At 40.9% G+C, this 21,205-nt stretch overlaps 1 protein-coding gene across 2 annotated transcripts in view; it reads left to right on the plus strand.

Moving 5' to 3' along the window:
• Positions 1-21,205, plus strand: part of osbp2b (oxysterol binding protein 2b) — a 52,292-nt gene that overhangs the window by 4,895 nt on the left and 26,192 nt on the right. For both annotated transcript variants that reach the window (XM_053480673.1, XM_053480674.1), the window contains exon 2: positions 257-465. In XM_053480673.1, coding sequence (XP_053336648.1) covers positions 257-465 — 209 coding nt within the window. The remainder of the gene's footprint in view (positions 1-256; positions 466-21,205) is intronic.

Here is a 21,205-nt window from a genome sequence, read left to right on the forward strand (position 1 = left end):
TAATTTGTTTACTCGTTATTGTCTCATACCTTTAAAAGGGCAATGTCCCTGTACAGGGGCCGACGGTGTTCCCTGTTCCTGTCCTAAACTTTAATATCGCCTCTATGGTGACTCAGACTCTGGCCTGTGCTCTACCTTGTTATTTCCTGCTTGCCTAGCAACAACAGCGTTCTCCTGACGTTGTGAATCATTTGCTTGTTTTGCGGGTTCTGCACGAAAGTGCTATCACGTTCCTGATGTTGTGTGTCCTCCTCAGGACACAGGCGGAGATGGCTCACACCTGTCGCGGCACCATCAACTTGGCCACGGCCCACATCGACACGGATGACACGTGTAACATGATGCTGAGCAGCGGGGGGCGCACTTACCACCTGAAGGCCGCCACCGAGGTGGAGAGGCAGAAGTGGGTGACGGCGCTGGAGCTGGCCAAAGCCAGAGCCATCCGCATGATGAACGATCAGTCGGGTAAGATCATCCCGGGGGTCGGATCGGGGGGGGGCGCCTGAGCGTGGCTCCGCCTACAGTAAAATCCTCATTGGGGTTATGCCTACAGGGGCGGGGCTTGTTAACACAACTGTGTCTGTGGCTACACAAGAGTAATGCCTACAAGGGGGCGGGGCTTGTCAAATGTCTACAGGAGGACTGGGCTTGCCAAAATCTACAGCTGTCTCAGCTACACAAGGGTTACACCCACAGGGGGCGGGGCTTGCAAAATCTACAGCTGTCTCAGCTACACAAGGGTTACACCCACAGGGGGCGGGGCTTGCAAAATCTACAGCTGTCTCAGCTACACAAGGGTTACACTCATAGGGGGCGGGGCTTGCTACACAAGGGGCGGGGCATTGTAAACATGTTTCTTGCATGCCTGTCTTTAATAAATAACTCTTATTTCTTTTTTCCTTTTTGTCAGTTTTTTTTCTTTTTCTTCATTTTCTTTTGTTTTTTGTTTTTAATGTAATTTTTTTTCTGCCTTTTTTAAACATTTTATTTTAATTATTGATCTTTATTCTTGTTTCTTTCTTCCTCTTTCTTTTTTCTTTTAAAAGTTTAGATTTTATATTGTTCTCTATTTTAGGATCCTTACTTCCTTCAATCAGAAGGTCAGAGATTTGGTTCCTAAACCAGTTAGTCTTGTTTACAGTCTTTTCTCTCATGACTCCAGATGTATACACGTATACAACATTTAAAATATCAGTAAATAATATAGACTGTATAAACAGATCATATATGGATACTGAATATAAAGGTCGCCTTGGATAGATACTATGAATCTGAGTCTCCTTCTGGATGGAGGAAGGTTGAACAGTTTGCGACTGGGATGGGCGGAGTCCCTGATGGTGCTGCATGCTCTGCTCAGACGTCTGGCTGCAGATGTTCGGTGCCTGGTATCTGGGCAGCAGTGATGTGTTGAGCGGTGTTTGCCACCATCTCCAGGGCTTTACCTTCAGTCTGGATGCTCTCAGTGGTGCAGTGATGGAAGCTCGTTAGGATCTGAGGAACAGATGGTTGCTGATGGAGCACCAAACCATCTCACTCAGATCTCAGCAGATTAGTCTTTTATTCTGAACTTTTTAAACTCTCTCTCCTTTGGTTTTTATGTTCCATCAAAAAAGTATTTCTTTCCTCTGTCTGCATTTTCTACCCCTGATTTTTTTTAGGTTTAAAGGTGAGTGTTTGGGTTTAAAGGAAAGTGAGTTGTGACAGTTTTTTATCTTTCAGAAAAAAAACTCCCTAAAGCAGTGAGCAATGTGTTGTTGTTGTTGTTGTTGTTGTTCCCTTTTCAGACACTCATGAGGATAACTGAATCCAATCTGCTGTAGTTTAGTTTGTCTCATTTGCTGGCTGGTTTTCAAATGTTGAAAAAATGAAATGTTGAAAACGTGTGTGTCTGACATTTTTTCTGCTATAATAAACAAATACGACGGTGATGATGATAATGATGTGTGTGTGTATGTGTGTGTGTGTCTGTGTGTGTGCGTGTGCGTGTTTGAGGCTCTCATACTCAGCCACAATTGTCTCTTTATTTTCCCTTTTCTTGTTTTGTGTGTGTGTATAGGGCTGTACTTTTTGTCTACATTTTATCCCATGAGAAAGTATATTTGAGTGTGTGTATGTGTGTGTGTGTGTGTATCCAGAGAAAATGGCTGAGTTCCAGATTGCTTTGGCCCGGTTGGTCTTCTGCTCTTCTCAGTTACACTCCACACTAAATTTAGCCGATTAGTGCTACATAAGCAAACAGGGTGTGTATGTGTGTGGGTGAGACTGTGTGTGACTGTGTGTGTATGTATGTGTATGTGTCTGTACATGTTTATATTGTTGTTCTTGCTGTTGTCTTGGTGTTTGCACATTTGTGTGTGTGTGTGTGTGTGTGTGTAAGAGAGCGAGAGAGAGAGGTTGTTGTTATGCTTGTTATAGTGTTTGTTCTTACTTCAGTGTTCGATATTGTTCTCTGTGCCAGTACAAAGTACCCTTTGTGGCTTTGGTCAGATACACAGGCCACGCCTCCTTAACCTTGTACGCCAGGACTGACAGATGCACAAGCCACGCCCCTCTCACCTCATATATAGATACTGTAGCCTTAGATAGATACTATGAATCTGTGTCTCCTTCTGGACGGAGGAAGGTTGTACAGTTTGCGACCGGGATGGGCGGAGTCCCTGATGGTGCTGCGTGCTCTGCTCAGACGTCTGGCTGCAGATGCACAGGCCACGCCTTTTTCACCTCGTACACCAGGACTGACAGATGCACAGGCCACGCCTCCTTCACCTCTTACACCAGGACTAATAGTTACACAGGCCACGCCTCCTGATTCACAGGCCACACCTCCTTCACCTTATAATGTAGGCACAGTTTGTCTGTAATTCCCTTGGCTGGCCTGTAGGTGTCACCCTATTCCAGTCCACACTGATTTGGGTTGGGATCGCTCTGTGCTGTAAGGGGGTTCTGTTAGGATTAATGAGTTGGAGGCGCTCCCTTTTTATTAACGGGTGACAAAACTATTGGATGATTCTAGTTCTAACTTGATGATGTATTCATTTATGCCCCACCCCTTTTTCACAGCGGCACTGCTCATTTTTAACATACCAGAAACACACACTCCTGCTGTCCATGGTGCTGAATCTGTGTGTGTGTGTGTGTGTGTGTGGTGGTGGCGATTGGTTATTGATGTCTGACATCTATCCTCTCATCTCTCTCTTTTGCGCTCTGTCTCATCAAAAAGCGAGGTGGAGGCGTGTCCTCTCTCTCTCTCTCTCTCTCTCTCTCAGTAAACAGGTGGAGCCCCCATCACTCTCTCTCTCTTTCTCTCTCTCTGTCCTTTATCTGTCTCCACCATTATCTTTTTGCTTTCCATGATCTCTCTTCCTCATCTTGGTCTTTTTCTCTTGCTCTCTCTCTCCATCTCTCAACCCCCCTCCCCTGCTTTCTCTCACTTTTGTACTCTGTCTCATTAAACAGTGATGTAGTGGCATGTCCCTCTCTCTCTCTCTCTCTCTCTCTCTTTCTCTCACACTCTCCCTCTCTCTCTTTCCATCTGCCGCTGTCATTCCATCTTTTTATGACCTGAAACAGGATTAAGAGAAGACAGTGGTTCCTGCATCCATGTAAGTAACCTCAGTACTTTAAGACAAGACAAGCTTTTCTTGTATGTGTGTGTGTGAATGTGTGTGTGTGAATGTGTGTGAGAGAGATAAAAATACACTGCTGTGTTCACATTGTAATTGAGATTTGGTTCTTGTAGTTGTATAGTGTATGAGTGGTATGGCTTGGTGTCCTGTGTGTGTGTGTGTATGTGTGTGTGTGTGGTCAGGATTCCTCTCACACTCTTACTGAAAGCTTGTTCACTTGATTGTGGTTATTGATGAGGAGCTGGAGATCTGGAGTGTTTTATTACTCTCTCATTTCCCTGTTTGATTTACTGCATCCATTCTCCTTCAAGTGTGTGTGTGTGTGTGTGTGTGTGTGTGTGTGTGCTATTGTATGTGCCCATAAGAGGATATATGTATATGTGTATATATTTTTAGAATTGTCTATGCAAGTGTGTTTTACTTGTGTGTGTGTGTGTGTGTGTGTGTGTGTGTGTGTGTGTTTCATGCTGCGTCACAATGACGTGGATTATTACTGCCTGACAGATGGAGCTCATCTCTCTCTCTCTCTCTTTCTCTCACTTACACATACGCGCACACACACAGAAATAGAAGACATCCCTTGAACTTTTCACCTTGTGTTTGTGGATTTTCATATCAGGAGTGATGCACACTGACATCACACTGACCACAACTGACTTCGCTTCAAACACACAAGCACAAGGCTGCATTTTGGAGATCAGTAATTAGATTAGTCTTGTGGGTGAGTCTGAATCAACTGTCATCTGTGATGAATTTTCTATATGCCCACACACACACAGGCACACACAGATGCATACACATGAAATTAAATAACACATTAAGTATATAAATGGTTTCTGCGGGTAAGATTGGTAAGATGATGGACTTGTGAACTAGTCCGCCTATCGTTGCATGACAGATTACTTCACCTTCTCCAAGGATGCAGCAAATGAAGTTGCCAAGTTAAGAGAAGCCCAAGAGAACCAGAGATGACACATCAGGAGCTTGAGCAAGTATCACAAAGATCACAGCTTTTACGACCACAACTTTAGCAACATCTGCACCACTAATCTTACCACAGCTGGCCTCCAAACTTTTTACCCCTTCCTGAGAAGTACACCAGGAGAGTAGACATAGTGAAGATTAGTAGATTAAGAATTAGTCCAAGTATTGAAGAAACAGATACATCTTAAATTGTTGTTTAAAGATTCGGAGATCTAGGGAAAGTTCGTTCCACTACCTCGGTGCCAGAACAGAAAAGAGTCTGGATGAGAGATGGTGGAATGAGGCGAGCAGTCCTGAAAGATCGGAGGGAACATGGTGCGGTGCGTGATTAGAGCAGAGAGGTAAGTGGGTGCTGGGCAATTTTTGTCTTTGTAGGCGAGCATCAGGGTTTGAATTTGATGCGGGCAGCAACAGTAAGCTAGTACAGGGAGCAGTGCAGTGAGGTTATGTGGGAGATCTTGGGAATGTTGAAAACAAGACATGCTGCTGCATTGTGGATCAGCTGCAGAGGACGAATAGTGAACAGAGGCAGACCTGCTGGAAGTAAGTTGCAGTAGTCTAGTCTTGAAATAACAAAGGACTGAACAAGCACCTGGGTAGCCTGTAAAGAAAGAAATGGACGGATTCTTCTGATGTTGTAAAGAAGAAATCAACAAGAGCGAGTAAGGTTAGCTATGAGTAAGGGAAAAATGACAGATGATTGGCCACAGTTACCCCAAGATTGCGGGCAGTGGCTTAAGGAGTGATCTGATTGTTGTCCAGGGATATCACAAGGTCTTGACCTAAGGATGAATCACCAGGGATGAACCGCAGTTTGGTTTTACTCAGATTAAGCTGCCATCCAGGATGAGATGTCTGCCAGACATGCTGAGATCCGGGTGGAAACCCGAGTGTCTAAGGGGAAAAAGGAGAGAATGAGTTGTGTGTCTTCCGCATAACAATGATGTGAAGATCCATGCAATGATATGACCTTACCAAGAGACTGCGTATAGAGGGAGAACGGAAGAGGACCAAGTTCTGAGCCCTGTGGGACACCAGTAGGAAGTCTGCGTGGGGCAAATGTGGATCCTCTCCATGTCACCTCATATGACCTATATTCTGGGTAAAAAGCAAACCATTGTCACTCTGTTCCACAAATGCCAAGGCTCGTAAGAATAGATAGTAGAACTGTGGCAAATGCAGCTGACGGGTCCGGGAGAATGAGGACAGATGATAGTTTGGTTGATCTAGCAGCATGGAGCTTCTCAGTGACTGACAGAAGGGCAGTCTCTGTGGAATGTACCCTTTTGAATCCAGATTGGTTGGGATCATTAAGGTTGTTCTGTGAGAGATAAAAAGACATTTGGTTATAAACAGCCCTTTCAAGAATTTTGGAAATAAAAGAGAGAAGTGATACCTGGTGATAGTTGCTAAATTTTGCTGGATCCAGGCAGGGTTTCTTAAGGATGGGAATAACCCTTGCCTTAAAAGCAGCAGGAACATGACCAGATGATATAGAGTGGTTGATGGTTGTGGTGAAGGAAAGGAGGTTTCCCTTCACCACATGTGAGTTGGGGTGGTAGTGGTTCAGCTTGTTTAGGCTCTGATCACAAGGTTGGCGGTTTGAGCCCCAGTTCCACCAGGTTGCCACTGTTGGGCCCTTGAACAAGACCCTTAACCCTGTCTGCACTAGGGTGCTGTGAAAAAATGGCTGACCCTGCGCTCTGACCCCAGCCTCCTAACAGAACCATTGAAAGGGAACTTTTAAACATGCCCACATCCAGAGTTTCTAAGCAGGATTCCAAAGAAACATTATTTCTACTACCTCATCTCAGATTAACCACTTGAGCAGCCACAGGTCATCATACCACATACAGGACTCTTATCCACTACTTCAAACTGAATATTGATGACGAGATATGTGCAAAGACATTAATAGTTTCATAATATCCTGCTCCCTGTGCAGCTAAGTAAAGGTACCCTGGTATGCACTTGCCTCTCTACACATTTTCATAGACCTAGATGATGATAGATGGTGCTATGCAACACTGACCCCACAGACTCACCAATGGTGAAGATGGTCAAAGGAATTCAGAAAGATAGCCCACGGTCATCAGTTCTTTTTACCGAGTTCTTCCAACCAGTTTGGGCATGTTTATGACAGAGCGCCCTGAAGGTTGTGTGGGACCTGATCACACACAACCTTTCCCACTGAGGTGTAACCTCCAGGAGTGCTGGCTCTCCTAGGTTGTGTTCCTCGACAAGTTAGGTAGCTGGCATAGAAGTGCTGGGATAGGGGTAAGCCCCACCTTTTTACGTTTTAAGCCAGTGAAGCCAGGTATTTCTTGGTAGAACACAACCTATCTTATCATACTGAAAGAATGGAGCATGTTGCCCTGGGAGAGGCTAAAGCTGCTACACACAATGTCACCTGTGGTGTTCCTCAGGGCTCTGTGCTCGGTCCCAATTTGTTTATTTTGCTTCCCCTGGGTTGTATCATCAGCTGGCACGGTATTTTATTTCATTGCTATGCTGATGATACTCCGCTCTATCTCAGGATAAATTTAACCCCCTCGACTACTCTGCCATCATCCACTTTGACCATCTGTTTGAGGGGATAAAGTCATGGATGAAGCAAAACTTCCTGCAGCTAAACAGCTCTAAGAAACTTATCTTTTTATCAGAGCTTTTGGGTTGAATTAATTTGTAGCACTTTAAGATTTGCTTCAAATATAAAGCGCATTATAAATAGAATGTACTATTATTATTAAAATGTATTAGAAACACCATCCAAAACTTTAAAGTGCTTTACTGTAACATCATCAACCTATGTTTTTTTCAAAGTTCCACAAGGTTGAGGCGCCCAGAGGTTGGTGCTCTTTCAGGAACACTCCAAAATCTTTAGAACTTCTGGAAGTGTTTTTGAGTAAAGGTGAAGGAGAAAGAAAGATGAAATTTGCCTGCGAGTGTATGACTGACTCATTGTCTGTGTGTCTGTGTGTGTGTCTGTGTGTGTGTGCCTATGCATTGATAGGCAGCATTAATTGCGAGGAAGCTGCTCTGTGTGATGTGCTGTGACTGGATGTGATTGCAGGAACTCGGCATCAGTGCGTCCCAGACAGGAAATAGACTTTGATTTTAGCTTTTTAATCCAACTGCTGTGATGCATTGCGATATTTATGGCAGAGAATATTATCATTAGCAGGGACATACTTAATGACCTTTACCACAAGAACTTACCTTTATTGTACTTGTGTTTAGATGTAGTAATTTGAGTATTAATATTAAAATGATAGGAAGAAGAATTTGAAAATGAGGAAGCTGTGATCGTAATGATGAGTAATTACTTAATCAGTTAGGTTAAGTTTTTTTTTTCACATTGCCAAATTTTGTGTGAGCGCTCCAAATTAAGAGTCTTGATAGTTTGTGGTTGTCTGGACTATTACAATTTGTTACAATTTATCCGTAGAGTATTTACAGCATCTTATAAGTTGTTATGAGTTGTCAAGGTTTTTGGTTGTAGCTCTAGGAGGTTGTAGCTGTAGGACTTTATAAAAGACAACCCATTTTCATGTCACCTTTCTCAGCACGGCTAGCAAAAAACTAACCAGTCTATAGTAGAACCTTAACTCATTTCGTTTCTCCTAATTAAGTGCATTGCTGTTGAAATGCAGCCATCCAGATTAGTTTGCTGGTTCTGTTGGAGATTGGTTGGGAATCATCACTTCATCTGGTACAATCAGTTTATCGTGATCGTGAGAGTACACGTGATGTTCGTTGAAGAACCATGGTAATTCTTGACTAATCGTGAACTTTAATCAGGCTGGTTTGAAGTTAAGTAATTAGTAACTAGTAAAAGAGTGTAGTAACAAAAGATCACTAAAATAGAGAGAGAAAGGCTGCAGTAACGGAGATTGATTGAAGTAACGAGAGATCGACTAAGAAAACGAGATCAGTGTCGGTAACAAGAGATTGCTGCAGTAACGAGAGATCAGCTAATAGAACAGGATCGCTACAGTAACGAGAGATCTGCTATATTATAGAGAGATAAGCAGCAGTAACAAGAGATCAGGTATAGTAATGAGAGATCAGGTATAGTAATGAGAGATTGCTACAGTAACGGGACATTGGCTGCAATAACGAGAGATCAGCTACCATAACAAGGGATTGGTGACAGTAACGAGTGTAAGATTGTTACAGAGATCAGTTAAAAAAAAAATACAAAAAACATTTATATTTTCTCTCTCACTCACACACATTAAGCATGTGGCTGTGGCTACACGTGTTTCTCTCTCTCTCTTTCTCTCTCTTACGCTCACACACATGTATACACCTTCTGTCTAATATGGTAATTACAACAATAAGATGTTTAATCCTTTCTTTATTTTAATTTTGAACTCTGTGGTGTGTTTTCTATGTGCATGTCTAAGCCACAGCCGATGTACGGTGATGTTCAAACTGTTTCCTGAAACGTTTATTATTTTTTTCTGATTTAGACTCAATTTTCTGACACTAATATTAATAATTTATTAACTAAGTTTAAAGAAAGTGGGCAGTGGTGGCTCAGTGTGTTATGGCTCTGAGTTACTGATTGAAGGGTCAGCGGTTTGAGCTGTTTTGCACTTGAGCAAAGCCCTTAACCCTGTCCGCTTCCACACCCTAAAAAATGCTGGGTAACTATTGGACTAACTAAATGCTGGGTTAATTTAACCCAGCAAAATGGGTTATTTTTTTAACCCAGCAAAATGGGTTAAATATTCAACCCAAATGCTGGGTCATATTTAACTATAATGCTGGGTTAATTCTACCACATAAATAGGTTAAATGTTCTACCCAGATGTTGGTTCATTTTAACTAGAATGTTTAGTTAATTCTACCTCACAAATAGGTTATTATTATTTTCATGTTTTACAGTAAATCTGTAAAAAAAAAAAAAAAAACTACCCACGTCTATTAAACAGTTAAATTACTTTGATATACTGGTTTATTACAAAAAAAAACTTAAAAGTTTTGCAAACCAAACATATATGCAATAAACAACATCCTATTAAATGTTCATAGAAAAAACTTTTATTTTTCAAAAGCACAAGAACAGATAATCAACAGCGACATCATTACTATACTATTACTCATAAGGGCAGAATGGAGTAATAACACAAATAGGCTAAGGCAGCTTCTACAGAGCAGGATCTCTTTGTGACATTAGATATCTTTCCTGCAGAACAAAACTATCCAGCCCTGGTCTCATTTTAACATACAAACACTGTCTATGACTTTTCAAGTAGGCCTTGCAATTTCATAGCAACATTACAAAAAGTCCTATACAAGTGCACACTACTTTAAATAGTTAATGTCAAAAATATAAAATGCCTTGAAGCACACATCAACCACCCCAAGTAGTGTGCATTGCTCCAGAGCCTGTCCCACCAGAATGACGAATGCCTGAGAGCAGCGCTGGTCATCATCTCCCAACGTCAGGATGTACAGTAGGGGTACGGCCTTGACACTTCAGCCTCCTGGAGGTATTTCACCATGTTGGTGCCAACCTTAGAAAGAAATGAAAGAAAGTTAAACATTTGTTGAATAACAAAGATTAAACTAAATAAGACTATCAATTTAATGTGTAATAGGATGTATACTGAATAAAAAAATGACAAAGCTAGGGTATAGGTAACCTAAAACAAAAACATGGAGACAGCTACTACCAAAAATAAAATAAGCAATATAAGCATGGCTTTTGGGATAAAGCTCATATATAGTAGTTATCTGTACAGCTGACTGATAATTTAGCCTAAGTCACAAGCAACTTTGGTTAAAGAGGGCTACCTGGTTAGCTTACATGCAGCAGTCATATTTGCATACTACTTGCCAAAGGGGTAAAGGTGTAAAATATTGTTATAACTCGGGAGAAACGCGGGCGACTTTTGACCGCGGAGTAAATTACTAACTAGTTAAAAACGGGAGGGTTAGCAGGTGTGTATATTTGTGAGAGGGTCAGTGTTTTGTAACACTCCAGCATTTTATTGTCTCAGTGAGATTAATAAAGTTCTAATGTTAATGTGGTTGCTAACGCTAGCAACCTAACTAAATGCTAGCGTCATGCTAATACTACAGTTACAGTTTCATCACCCTGCAAACATTCTACAGAGAAAGATAAAAAGCTCAGTCAGACATCTTATCCGTTTCTTTCACACACAGGTGGGGTTCTTTGGCTAACTATAGCAGCTATTGTCAGCTAAATTATCTTACCTCAGACCAGCCTGAAAGTTTAAGTGTAACCTTAACACGGTAACAGTAATAAATCTCACATATAGTAATAATTTTTCAGTCATATGTGACTTAGGTGAGTGAACATGTGTATACAGACCTTGTATTTAACGTCATTTTCCCTTAATTGAACCGTCATCAGCGGTGTGGGAGCTCAAGAGAGACACGAAGCTCTGACTGACAGCCGCTGAATCCACCGGTGAACTTTGGGGGAGGAGCCAATCAAACTTCAACCCAGCAGCTGGGTTACACAAAAACTACCCAACTCTCTGTAAATAACCCAGAAAAATGACCCAACAGAGGCAACCCAGCGCTTGGGTAGAAAAAACAACCCAGCGTTTTTTAGAGTGCAGGGGCGCTGTAAAAATGTCCCTAGGTCTGACCCTAAGCCTACAAAGTTGGAAATAAAGAATTTCACTGTGCAATAATGTGTATGATCGCTGGTTTGATTCCCAGGTGATGCTGTAGCCTAAAGAGACTTAGGATACATTAGCCTGATTAGCCGAGCTCTCTCAGCGGGGTGGGGCGGGAGGCACTGAGCGCTCCCATGTCAATCACGGCTCTACAGCCAATCTACAGCCAAAGTGGAAGGAGACCCCATACCCGCCTGAACCCACTATCGCCCACCCCCGTTGTGGTGTGTGAGCGAGCAGCGTGATAAAGTTTAGAGGAAATACGTGATAGTCTTGGGTACTCCCGGACTAGTGGTGGTGGCCTTGATGTGGGAACTCATTAATGACGGGTGGGACACAAATAAATTGGGGAGTAAAAAGAAAATGTGGTGAGAGGAAAACAGTTATGTGTACAGGAGCTGGGTACACATAGTTCTGGGTTGGATTGTTTGGACTGTACACAGCGACATCATCTGGATTTAAACTTTCTTCAAGAAGGGAGGACGCAACTTGATATAGATGCACTGCTCATATTTGAGTTTATCAGATACACACACACACACAACCTAGAGTCTCAGTAGATATTTAAGCTCTTATTTAAAAAAAAAAAGGTGCTGTATAACCTTATAGAGACATCCGGTCCTCATGAAGAGACAAACCCAGGACCTGAATTTGCCCTGTCATACCTACAATGAAAGTAAGTGTGTGTGTGTGTGTGTGAGTGCACCACTGACCTTGGTGCAACGGTAATAACTTTAACGCTGGAGTCAGAACCTGATGTTTCACTGCTGCTTAACTTTCCCCTCTTATGCCCCGCCCACAGACATACGGATATTAGCAAACACAAATACTGTAATGAAATTTTTCAAAAATTTACACAAAGCATGAAGTAAAGCTAGATGGTGTTATGTGAACCATTACCTAAAACTCCACAGGAAAACTATTGAGAACTGCGTATTGGTGATGGTAAGTCAAAAATTATCCGCACTCCGGCCAGCCAACTTCTGTTGGCCGCTCTGTCTTAACAACGCTGTCCCCAGTCACTGATGTGCAGGTGTGAACGCGTTACATCAGTTTTGTGGTAGCTGCGGTGCGAGCAACAATGGACGCCCCACTTCATTGATCAATAATGGAGCAGCATGCAGCATATTTTTTTAAATTTATGTATTTGGTGTATATGGTGTACTTGGTGCCCGAAAAGAGTAAACAGAAGTGTTTGGATATTCGCAAAGAAAATGTGGAGCGAAACTCTGAGGAAGGTTTAAAAGTTTTTTAAAGAGAATCATTACTGGTGACGATACACGGATTCGGAGTCGGAGAGTAAACAGCAGAGTATGGAACTGAAACATGCTCAATCCCCAAAAGTTCAAAAGTCGACCATCAGCTAAAAAATTCATCAACACTTTCCCAGAATTTTCTGGGATTCTCAAGGGCCAGAAGTATTGGAACATTATCAGAAAAAAGGTGCAAAATTCAACAGTGCTCGTTACAGTGAGAAGCTTATTGAAGAAGTGAAGACTAAACTTCAGATTAAACACACAGGACCGCTACCCGAGGGCGACTTGATCTCACGTGAAGATGCGCATCCGCACACTTCTGCTCTACACTGACGACAATCTGATGTGAAATGGGTTAAGGCACTGAGTTGCTGATCGGAAGGTCTCCGGTTTGAGCCCCAGCTCCACCAGGTTGCCATTGTTGGGCCCTTGAGCAAGTCCCTAAACTTTCTCTGCTCCAGGGGGTGCTGTATCACGGCTGACCCTGCGCTCTGACCCCAGGATATATTAAGTCTTAACTTTAAGCGTCCTCCCTATAGTCACTTTGTTCGTCTCCTGAAAGCAGAACTACGAGGACGAATATTCACTTCTGATGAAGAACTGAAAACAGTGGCTCACAGCTCAGACTAAAACATTGTTAATGAGGGAACACAAAAGCTTGTTATGTGTATTGAAAAACAAGGAGATTACGCCGAAAAATTATGCATCTCTATGTAATTAAAGTAAATTCTACAACCAGGGTGCTGTAGACTTATCTTCATCTGTGTGTGTGTATAGAGAGAAAAAGAAGTGGAATGTAAGTAAGAGAGGCAGCAGTGTCAACCTTCAGTGCACACACACACACACACACACACACTGCGGCAGTGCAGTATCGACAGACTGCGAGCACAGTAAAGATGATGAGGTGTGTGTGTATAGGAAAGCTGGGATGCCATCTCTCTCTCTCTCTCTCTCTCTCTCTCTGTCTCTGTGTCTCACTCTCTCTTTTTATTTCTAATCTTTCTCTTTATCATTATTCTTATGTACACCTAGTAAGGGGGTGTGTTTATCCCTGCAGTGTGTGTTTGTGTGTGTGGGGGGGGGGATGCTGAATAAGGAGAATAACCGGAGAATCACTGATGCTCTCACACACCCCCCCCTTCTCCCTCGCATACTTCCTGTACTGTGTGTGTGTGTGTGTGTGAGGGAGTGAGTGTGTGTATGTGTGGTGAGTGGTGAGGCAAGGAAGAGGACGAGGACGTGTGATGAAGAGCAGAGCATGCTGGGAACCGGGCACGGTGCGCACCGCATGCGGCTCGGGCTGCCTGCGTCGCCTCGGCAACACACAGCCCACGCCCCACGGCGGACGGGGACGGGGGGACGGCGCTTCTTCTGCGTCCTCACACACGCCTACTCCGGTCCGCTCGTCCTCCTTCTGCCGCTTCCTCAATTTCGCCTGCCTCCGAGGTAGACCGCGTTTAGCCCTCTCTCTCTCTCTGGTTTTATTTTAAGCGTTTGATTGACAGATAAAATGTCTTAAGGGGCGGGATCTTTTGTATTCTGGTATCTTTCTTCACGCTAGTAGGTGTGTGTGTGTGTGTGTGTGTTTTAACTCTGAAACACTTCATTTCAGAAGTAACACTTTGCTCTCAGTTCTGGGGCAGGACAGCGCCGTCTGCTCCTCAGGGTCCTAAAGCCCTACATGTGCCTTTATTTTTAACGTTCGTAGCTCAAAGCGTCTCGAGAGCTGCGATTTGAGTTCGTATTTCCTTTTCAAGCAGGAAGTGTCGAATCGCTCGACTCCCACATGGCGATCTGCCAGCAGCTTCTGAGATACTTCTCAGACTTCTCTGATGATGTCATTTTATCGAATTCGATTCGAGCACAAAGACCAGATTCTTCATTAATCCTGGACTAAAAACGTCTGTGGAAAAAGTCACATGACCACATGAATTCTGCCCTCTTCCACATGAATAAACTCCGCCCATTTATTTCTGTGTGTGAAGATGGCCCTGATGAACCATGCTTACTGACATCACTAACGAGCTGCTCCTGTAGAACCAGACACACCCCCTATGGGCGGGGCTTAAATATTCTAGACCACGCTTAATTGAATGATGGACAAACATTAAAATCTTCCTGGAAGTGATAAAGCACATTCTTACTCTTTATTGTTTTTTTTGCTGTACCACAGCGGTTGGATCCCTGGAGCGATTTAGCGATCGACAGACGATTGATATCATGACACTTAATTTAATCTCTTTATTACATGCAGTCTGGCGGATGGATGTGCCCGGGCAGCAGCGCGCGGCCGTTAGAGGAAGGGTAAATATAGCATGTGATCGATACTCTGCGTTAGCTGGAAGAGGTACGTGAACACTCACAGACGCCTTAACGCTTCAGAGTGAAGTCTAGGAGTTAGTGCTAAAGGCTAAGTGCTTCTCAGCGCTGTAGCAGACACGCTAGCGCCGCTGCCGTCTCACAGGCTCAGAGTGGCGGCGTTACAGCGTCGGATTAAACGACACTTCAGGAATATCGGTATGTAGGGCGAGAAAGCAAGAATCACAGACTTTATTGTTTGTTACAGGAAGTGTGTGATGTGAGGACGGCACCGTGTGTGTGTGTGTCCTCCTCACTTCTGCTGTTTGTCTATCTATCTTTAACTTTGTCTGTCTGTCTCTATTTATATATCTGTTTAATTACTTAGCTACCTGTCTTTCTATCTGTCTGTCTGTCTTTATTTATATATGTTTAATTATTACTCCATTTATATATCTATCTAATTATTTAGCTATCTGTCTGTCTGTCTGTCTGTCTGTGTCTTTAGCTGTCTGTTTGTCTTTATTTAGATATCTATTTGATTGCCTGTCTATCTATATGTCAGTTTGTCTGTCTGTCTATTTGTCTCTATCTGTTTGTTTGACTGTCTCTCTCTGTCTATCTTTATCTCTCTCTCTCTTTCTCTCTCTCGGCCCTAACGGTGTGTATTAAGTCCATCTCTGCTGTCTCACAGTTTGATGTAAACACTAGTACGTCACACTGGGGTTGATTTTTTTTTTCAGGCTGATATTAAATATATAAATACACAACGTTGCTCGTTAATTATTAACTAAATATTGTTTAGTAATTAACTATTAATTAAAACACTGTCTCTTTAAAGTGAAAATGTTCGCGGTGTGTTCCTGAGAGCCGTCTTTGATCTGAAGCAGTGAGAGTGTTTAGGATAAAAGGCTGAGAGAATGTGTGTGTGTGTGTGTGTGTTTAAGATGAGTAATTGATGTCATCATGTCAGCAAGTGGTGTTCATACAGTAATATGTCACTAATATTCCAGACTCCGCCCTCGTGTCACTCACAGCTCATCACACTCGTCTTTTACTTTCAGTTTTGAATCTCAAATCTGTAATATTTAAAAAGTCAAGTTTCCTTCTTCAGTCTGCATTTTCTATATCATATTTAAACCTTTGTGTTTAAAGCCGGAGGTTCTGGAGGCTCGAGATCTTCTGCGTCGCACCTGAACCCTAAATCCCGACTCTGATCCACACGTGAGACTAGGACACGTGAAGTATAACTTCTCATTTACATCCCACGCCGGGGTGTCATTAGTTCTGATTACATCCTGATTTATACTCTGAAACACTGCTCTAGGTAATCTGTTAGGTGTGAAACTCCACTCAAGTGAGGTTACACTCTGAATGTGGAGCTCAGAAACTACACACACACACACACACACACACACACACACACATGGAGGGAAATCCCGGACATTTTTCAGAAGGAATTTTAAACTGCATTTGCAATTGCGTTTCCCATATGTGGACACATAAAGTGTGACATAATTCAAACTTTGCTTTACTGTTTGCTTTTTCACCTTCGCGAACAAACACTGGCTGCCAAATTTCAAATGAAAAAGCAAAGTCAATTTCCCATGTCTTACATTTATGAGTCTGTCATATTTAAATAGCAAAATCAATTACCACGTTTGCGCGAGTCGCGCGTCAAGCCGGCCAAAACTCAAATGCAATCGCAATCCATTTGCAATTGCATTTCTTTTTTTTCACGTTACATAGAAACCTGTCAATCAGCGTCAGGGGCGGGTCTATACTGTGGGGCGTGATTGTATGAGGCGTGATGTCACTCACAGTCGCCGACTAAGAGATGAGAATTTGAGTGATGGAGGTGAAACGCAGTAAAGTTGGTTTTATATTGGACATTCGCCACACATTTAAGATTATCTCATCTGTTTATCAGGAAATAAACACAAAAATGACAAATTGCATATTTTCTTACTCTGGAGTGGACAGAGAAGCTATTACAAATAAATATATTCTTAGATCGTTTCCTGTTACAGCCTGCTGGAGCTAAATCTGTCAGAAACGCTGCTTAGCGGCGCTTTATAGCGATGGAGTCACTAAGGGAGCATCTAACAAGTGTATGACCAAGACTCAAGCGTTTATTTACAGAATAATACACAAGATTACAGAGAAATACCTCACAGGACATCAAACATATTACACTGTTGGGCTACAGGATGGATTATTTGTTTATTTATTTGTTTGTTTAAATAATTCATAATCAGTTTGTCATTTTTTGCAACTCGTAATAGACTGAACCAAAGTTCATTCATTTTAATACATACCTTTACAATTATTATCATTATTATTCCATTTTTTTAATAACTAAAAAACACCCCGATTCTCATTTAACAAATTATCTGTTTTATTGGCACAAGAATTGTCTGTGTAATCATCTATTTTTAAATATACATTAAAATAATTATTATAATTAAAGGTAAAAAATGCAAACGGTAATGCAAAATTTGCAATTGCATTTGAATTATGTCACACTTTATGTCCACATAAGGAAAACGCAATTGCAAATGCTGTTTAAAATTCCTTCTCAAAAATGTCCAGGATTTCCCTCCACACACACACACACACACACACACACACTACTTCTGGAGTTAACTCCTAGACACAGAGCAAGCAAGAGTTTATTGTGTATTTATAAAAGTAAGCATCTTTTTTTTATTGGTGTGTGTGTGTATGTGTGTGTGTGTGTGTGTGTGTGTATGCCCGCATTGTTAATGAAAGGCAGGAAATTAGACGCCTTTGTGTGATTAACCTGAGTGACCTTTTGTGATGGAACATGATCAGTGTGTAATGTGTTTTAATTGTCTTTCATACAAGCAAATCTCTCTCTCTCTCTCACACACACACACACACACACACACACAGATAACACCTTTGTCCTCCCACTCCCAGAAGAACAGTAAGTGGGTGTGTGTGTGTGTAAGGTTGTAGTGAAGGACACACAGCTGTACGACAAGCAAAAAATGTCTGAGGGACAAATAGAATTAAGATACTTCAAAGACATTTATATTAATAATGTAATTAAACAGGAAGTTAATGTTAAAGGTAAAATAAAGCGGTAAGTTTTCACACAGTGCAGTTACACAGTAGTTGGATGTTGGATAAAAATATTTTTGACTGATTATCAATATATTATTATTTTATTATTTTATACATTTCACTCAGGTAATTACGTTTCAAATGAACATAAAATATTTACAGTCATACACTGTAGTGATATAAAGTGAAATGAATAAACAACTCCTGATGACTTAAAAAAATTAGAGATTTTTTTCATAAACTAGAAATATAAAAAAAGATAGATTTTTTTAGCTGTATAAAGAATTAAAAATTTACATTCTGCACAAATAAAAAAATAAGAATATAAAAAATATATTTAAATATAATAAGTAAGTATTATTAAATAGCATACAGTATATAGTATATATTATAGTAACGTTAACATTGTCATATTGTAACAGATGTCATAAATAATAATATGTGTATTTATTATTAATGCATGTTTATAATAAATTATTTTTTATATTTTATTTACAAATAAAAGTTTGATTTTAAAAAAGATTATAGTTTATTATATTTTTTGTTAAGTAATGTGTTATTAATGTTGATCTATTATTTCTATTATTTATTATTTAATTATTCATATAGTAAAACATAATTGTATAAATTGTACAAATTGTAATACAAATTCTAAAACCAAATCTGTATTATTTAGTGATTAATGCTGCCTTCAGTCCGATTGTAATTATTAGAATAAATGATGTGATGAATTTTGTCATGACATAACAGACATTAAATTCAATTAAACAAATTTGAAAAAATATTTACAAACTGATCAAAAGGACCTGAAATGATATTAACATTTTTTACTTGATAATTAAAATTTTAAAATAATCAAGAGAAAAAAAAGTATTTATTCATTCATTCATGTTTGTTTGTTTGTTTATTAGCTAAAAATGCATTATTCCTCAAAACCTTAAAAAAATCAGCACTCTTGCATTGTTGGAAGTTTGTGAGGAATACTACAGAGGGCGCTGTGTGTAGATCACATGTAGGAGATGGATGTTTGAGAGTTGTGATATATTACCAACATACAGTAAATTACATCTGACATTAAAGTGATATAAGTAAATAAACCTGAGACTCACTAAGAGTCTGCTGAACATATGGAATAAGAAAATAAAGTGCTAACAATGAAACAATTCCTTTCTTATTAATGTAAGGAGCATCAGACCATCGTGATCTCCTCCATCCTGAGAATCTGGAAAAAAAACTTACACTAACGCTAACGTTTAATAAAAAATGTTTTTTTTACATTTCTGTGATAGAGTATGAGAATGATTTTGTTTCTATAAACATGCTGTTGTAGGAAACAAATCAGAGGCGAGTCAGAGTCAAAGCTGCGGTTTGCAGTTCGAGCTCCCTCATGATGGAAATTCAGGTGTCGGTGTCGTTCTCCTGACTGTCCTCAGTGCTCACTGCGCCTCCAGGCCCGGTTCTGCAGGTTCTCCGACAGTTCATCACTCACATCCAGTCAGTTCTCACACTGTCTGTATCCTACAGAAACAGAACCCGAGCTCAGAGACAGAGAGAGAGAGAGAGACGCGTTAGACTGGTACTGTGCAGGAGTGTTTATTACAGAAGGACATGCGGTACTCTCAGGAGTCTCCTACAAGCTCATCCGGGCAGAAAGAAAAGGAGACCTGGATGAGCAGTTGAGCTGAGTTTGGGTTAATTAGTTTTATTATTATTTTTTATTTTGTTCAAATTATGTTGGAAATATTCTAAGAATCTTGAAAGACGAGTATCACTGATGTGGGGTGTGTCGTGACACCTACGGCTGCTCTGTTCAGGAAAGAAAAAAAAAAAAACAAGAAACAAAATGTAAAAACAAAATGAGTAAAAAACAAGTACAAAACTAATTGTAAAAAGAAAACAATAAAAAAACTAAATGTGAAAAACAAAATGAGGACAAGACAAAACAAAAATGTAAAAAACTAAATGCAAAATGTAACAAGTAAAAAAACAACAAAAGTTAAAACAAAATGTAAAAATTGAGCTACAGTAGTAAAAAAACCATGATGTACACACGGTGGTGTTGTGGTTAGCACTGTCTCCTTGCACCTCCAGGGTCCAGGTTCGATTCCCGGCCAGACTCGATTCCGTCTCTGTGTGCATGGAGTTTGCATGTTCTCCCTGTGCTTGGTGGGTTTCCTCTGGGTACTCCGGTTTCCTAAAGTTATATAGAAGATAAGTGCGTGAGTGAGTAAAAAACAAAATGTGAAAATAAAAAAAAGATAAACAATATGTAAAATACAAAATGAGGAAAAAACATAAAAAAATAAAATGTGTAAAAATAAATGAGTAAAAACAAAACATCAAAACAAAAGCATAAAGAAAAAAATCCAGTAAAAACAAAATGTAAATTACAAAATCACGACTAGTAGAAACAAAATGTAAGTAAAAAATATTAGAAGCAGAAGGTTAAAACAGAATAAGTAAAAAAAAATAAAAGTAAAAACAAAAAAAACATAATGAGTGAAAACTGAACAGCGAAAATCAGAAAGATAAAAAATAATAGTAAAAAATCTGAGTGTAGTTTTGAGCTGCAGCGTCCCTGGGGTCACCTCGGACAGGTGTGTGTGTGTGTGTGTGTGTGTGTGCGTTTATTACGAGGACACGTTATACACTTCCCTTTAGTGTACGAGACGATCACATCTGCCTGAGACAGCTGTGTGTGTGTGTGTGTGTGTGTGTGTGTGTGTGTGTGTGTGTGTGTGTGACTCACACACGCGTGCGGGCGGCGTTAGCTAGGAGGGGACGGATGAGTCATAGAGCCGTCGTTCCTGCAGAGAGAGATCGTCTCCCTCTCGCTCCTCGGTGCCGCTATAAATATCAGCTGCTGCTGGTGGCCACCGCCGCTGTTGCCGTTATCATCATCATCATCATCATCACCGTGAGTGTGTTTCAACTCATTCATAGCACTGTGTGTGTGTGTGTGTGTGTGTGTGTGTGTGATGAAGTGGACTCTCTTACACTGCTACGGTTAATCTTATCTCGCCGTTTTGGGGAAAATTGAGGCTTTATGTGCAGCCTCTTTCGGTCTCTTTCTCTCTCTCTCACACACACACACACACACACACACACACACACATATTCTCCCTTGTTTAAAGGAGTGTCCTATTCTGTGTGTAGTTAGTGTTTTAGCTGTTGTGTGTTAGATTTGTTTTGACTTTGACCTAGTTAAACAGATATGTGAAGAACTGTGTGTGTGTGTGTGTGTGTGTGTGTGAGAGAGACAGGCTACCCTTGAGATGTGCTGTGTATACTG

Source organism: Clarias gariepinus, chromosome 21 (assembly GCF_024256425.1).
Source record: "Clarias gariepinus isolate MV-2021 ecotype Netherlands chromosome 21, CGAR_prim_01v2, whole genome shotgun sequence".
Taxonomy (NCBI): Eukaryota; Metazoa; Chordata; class Actinopteri; order Siluriformes; family Clariidae; genus Clarias; species Clarias gariepinus.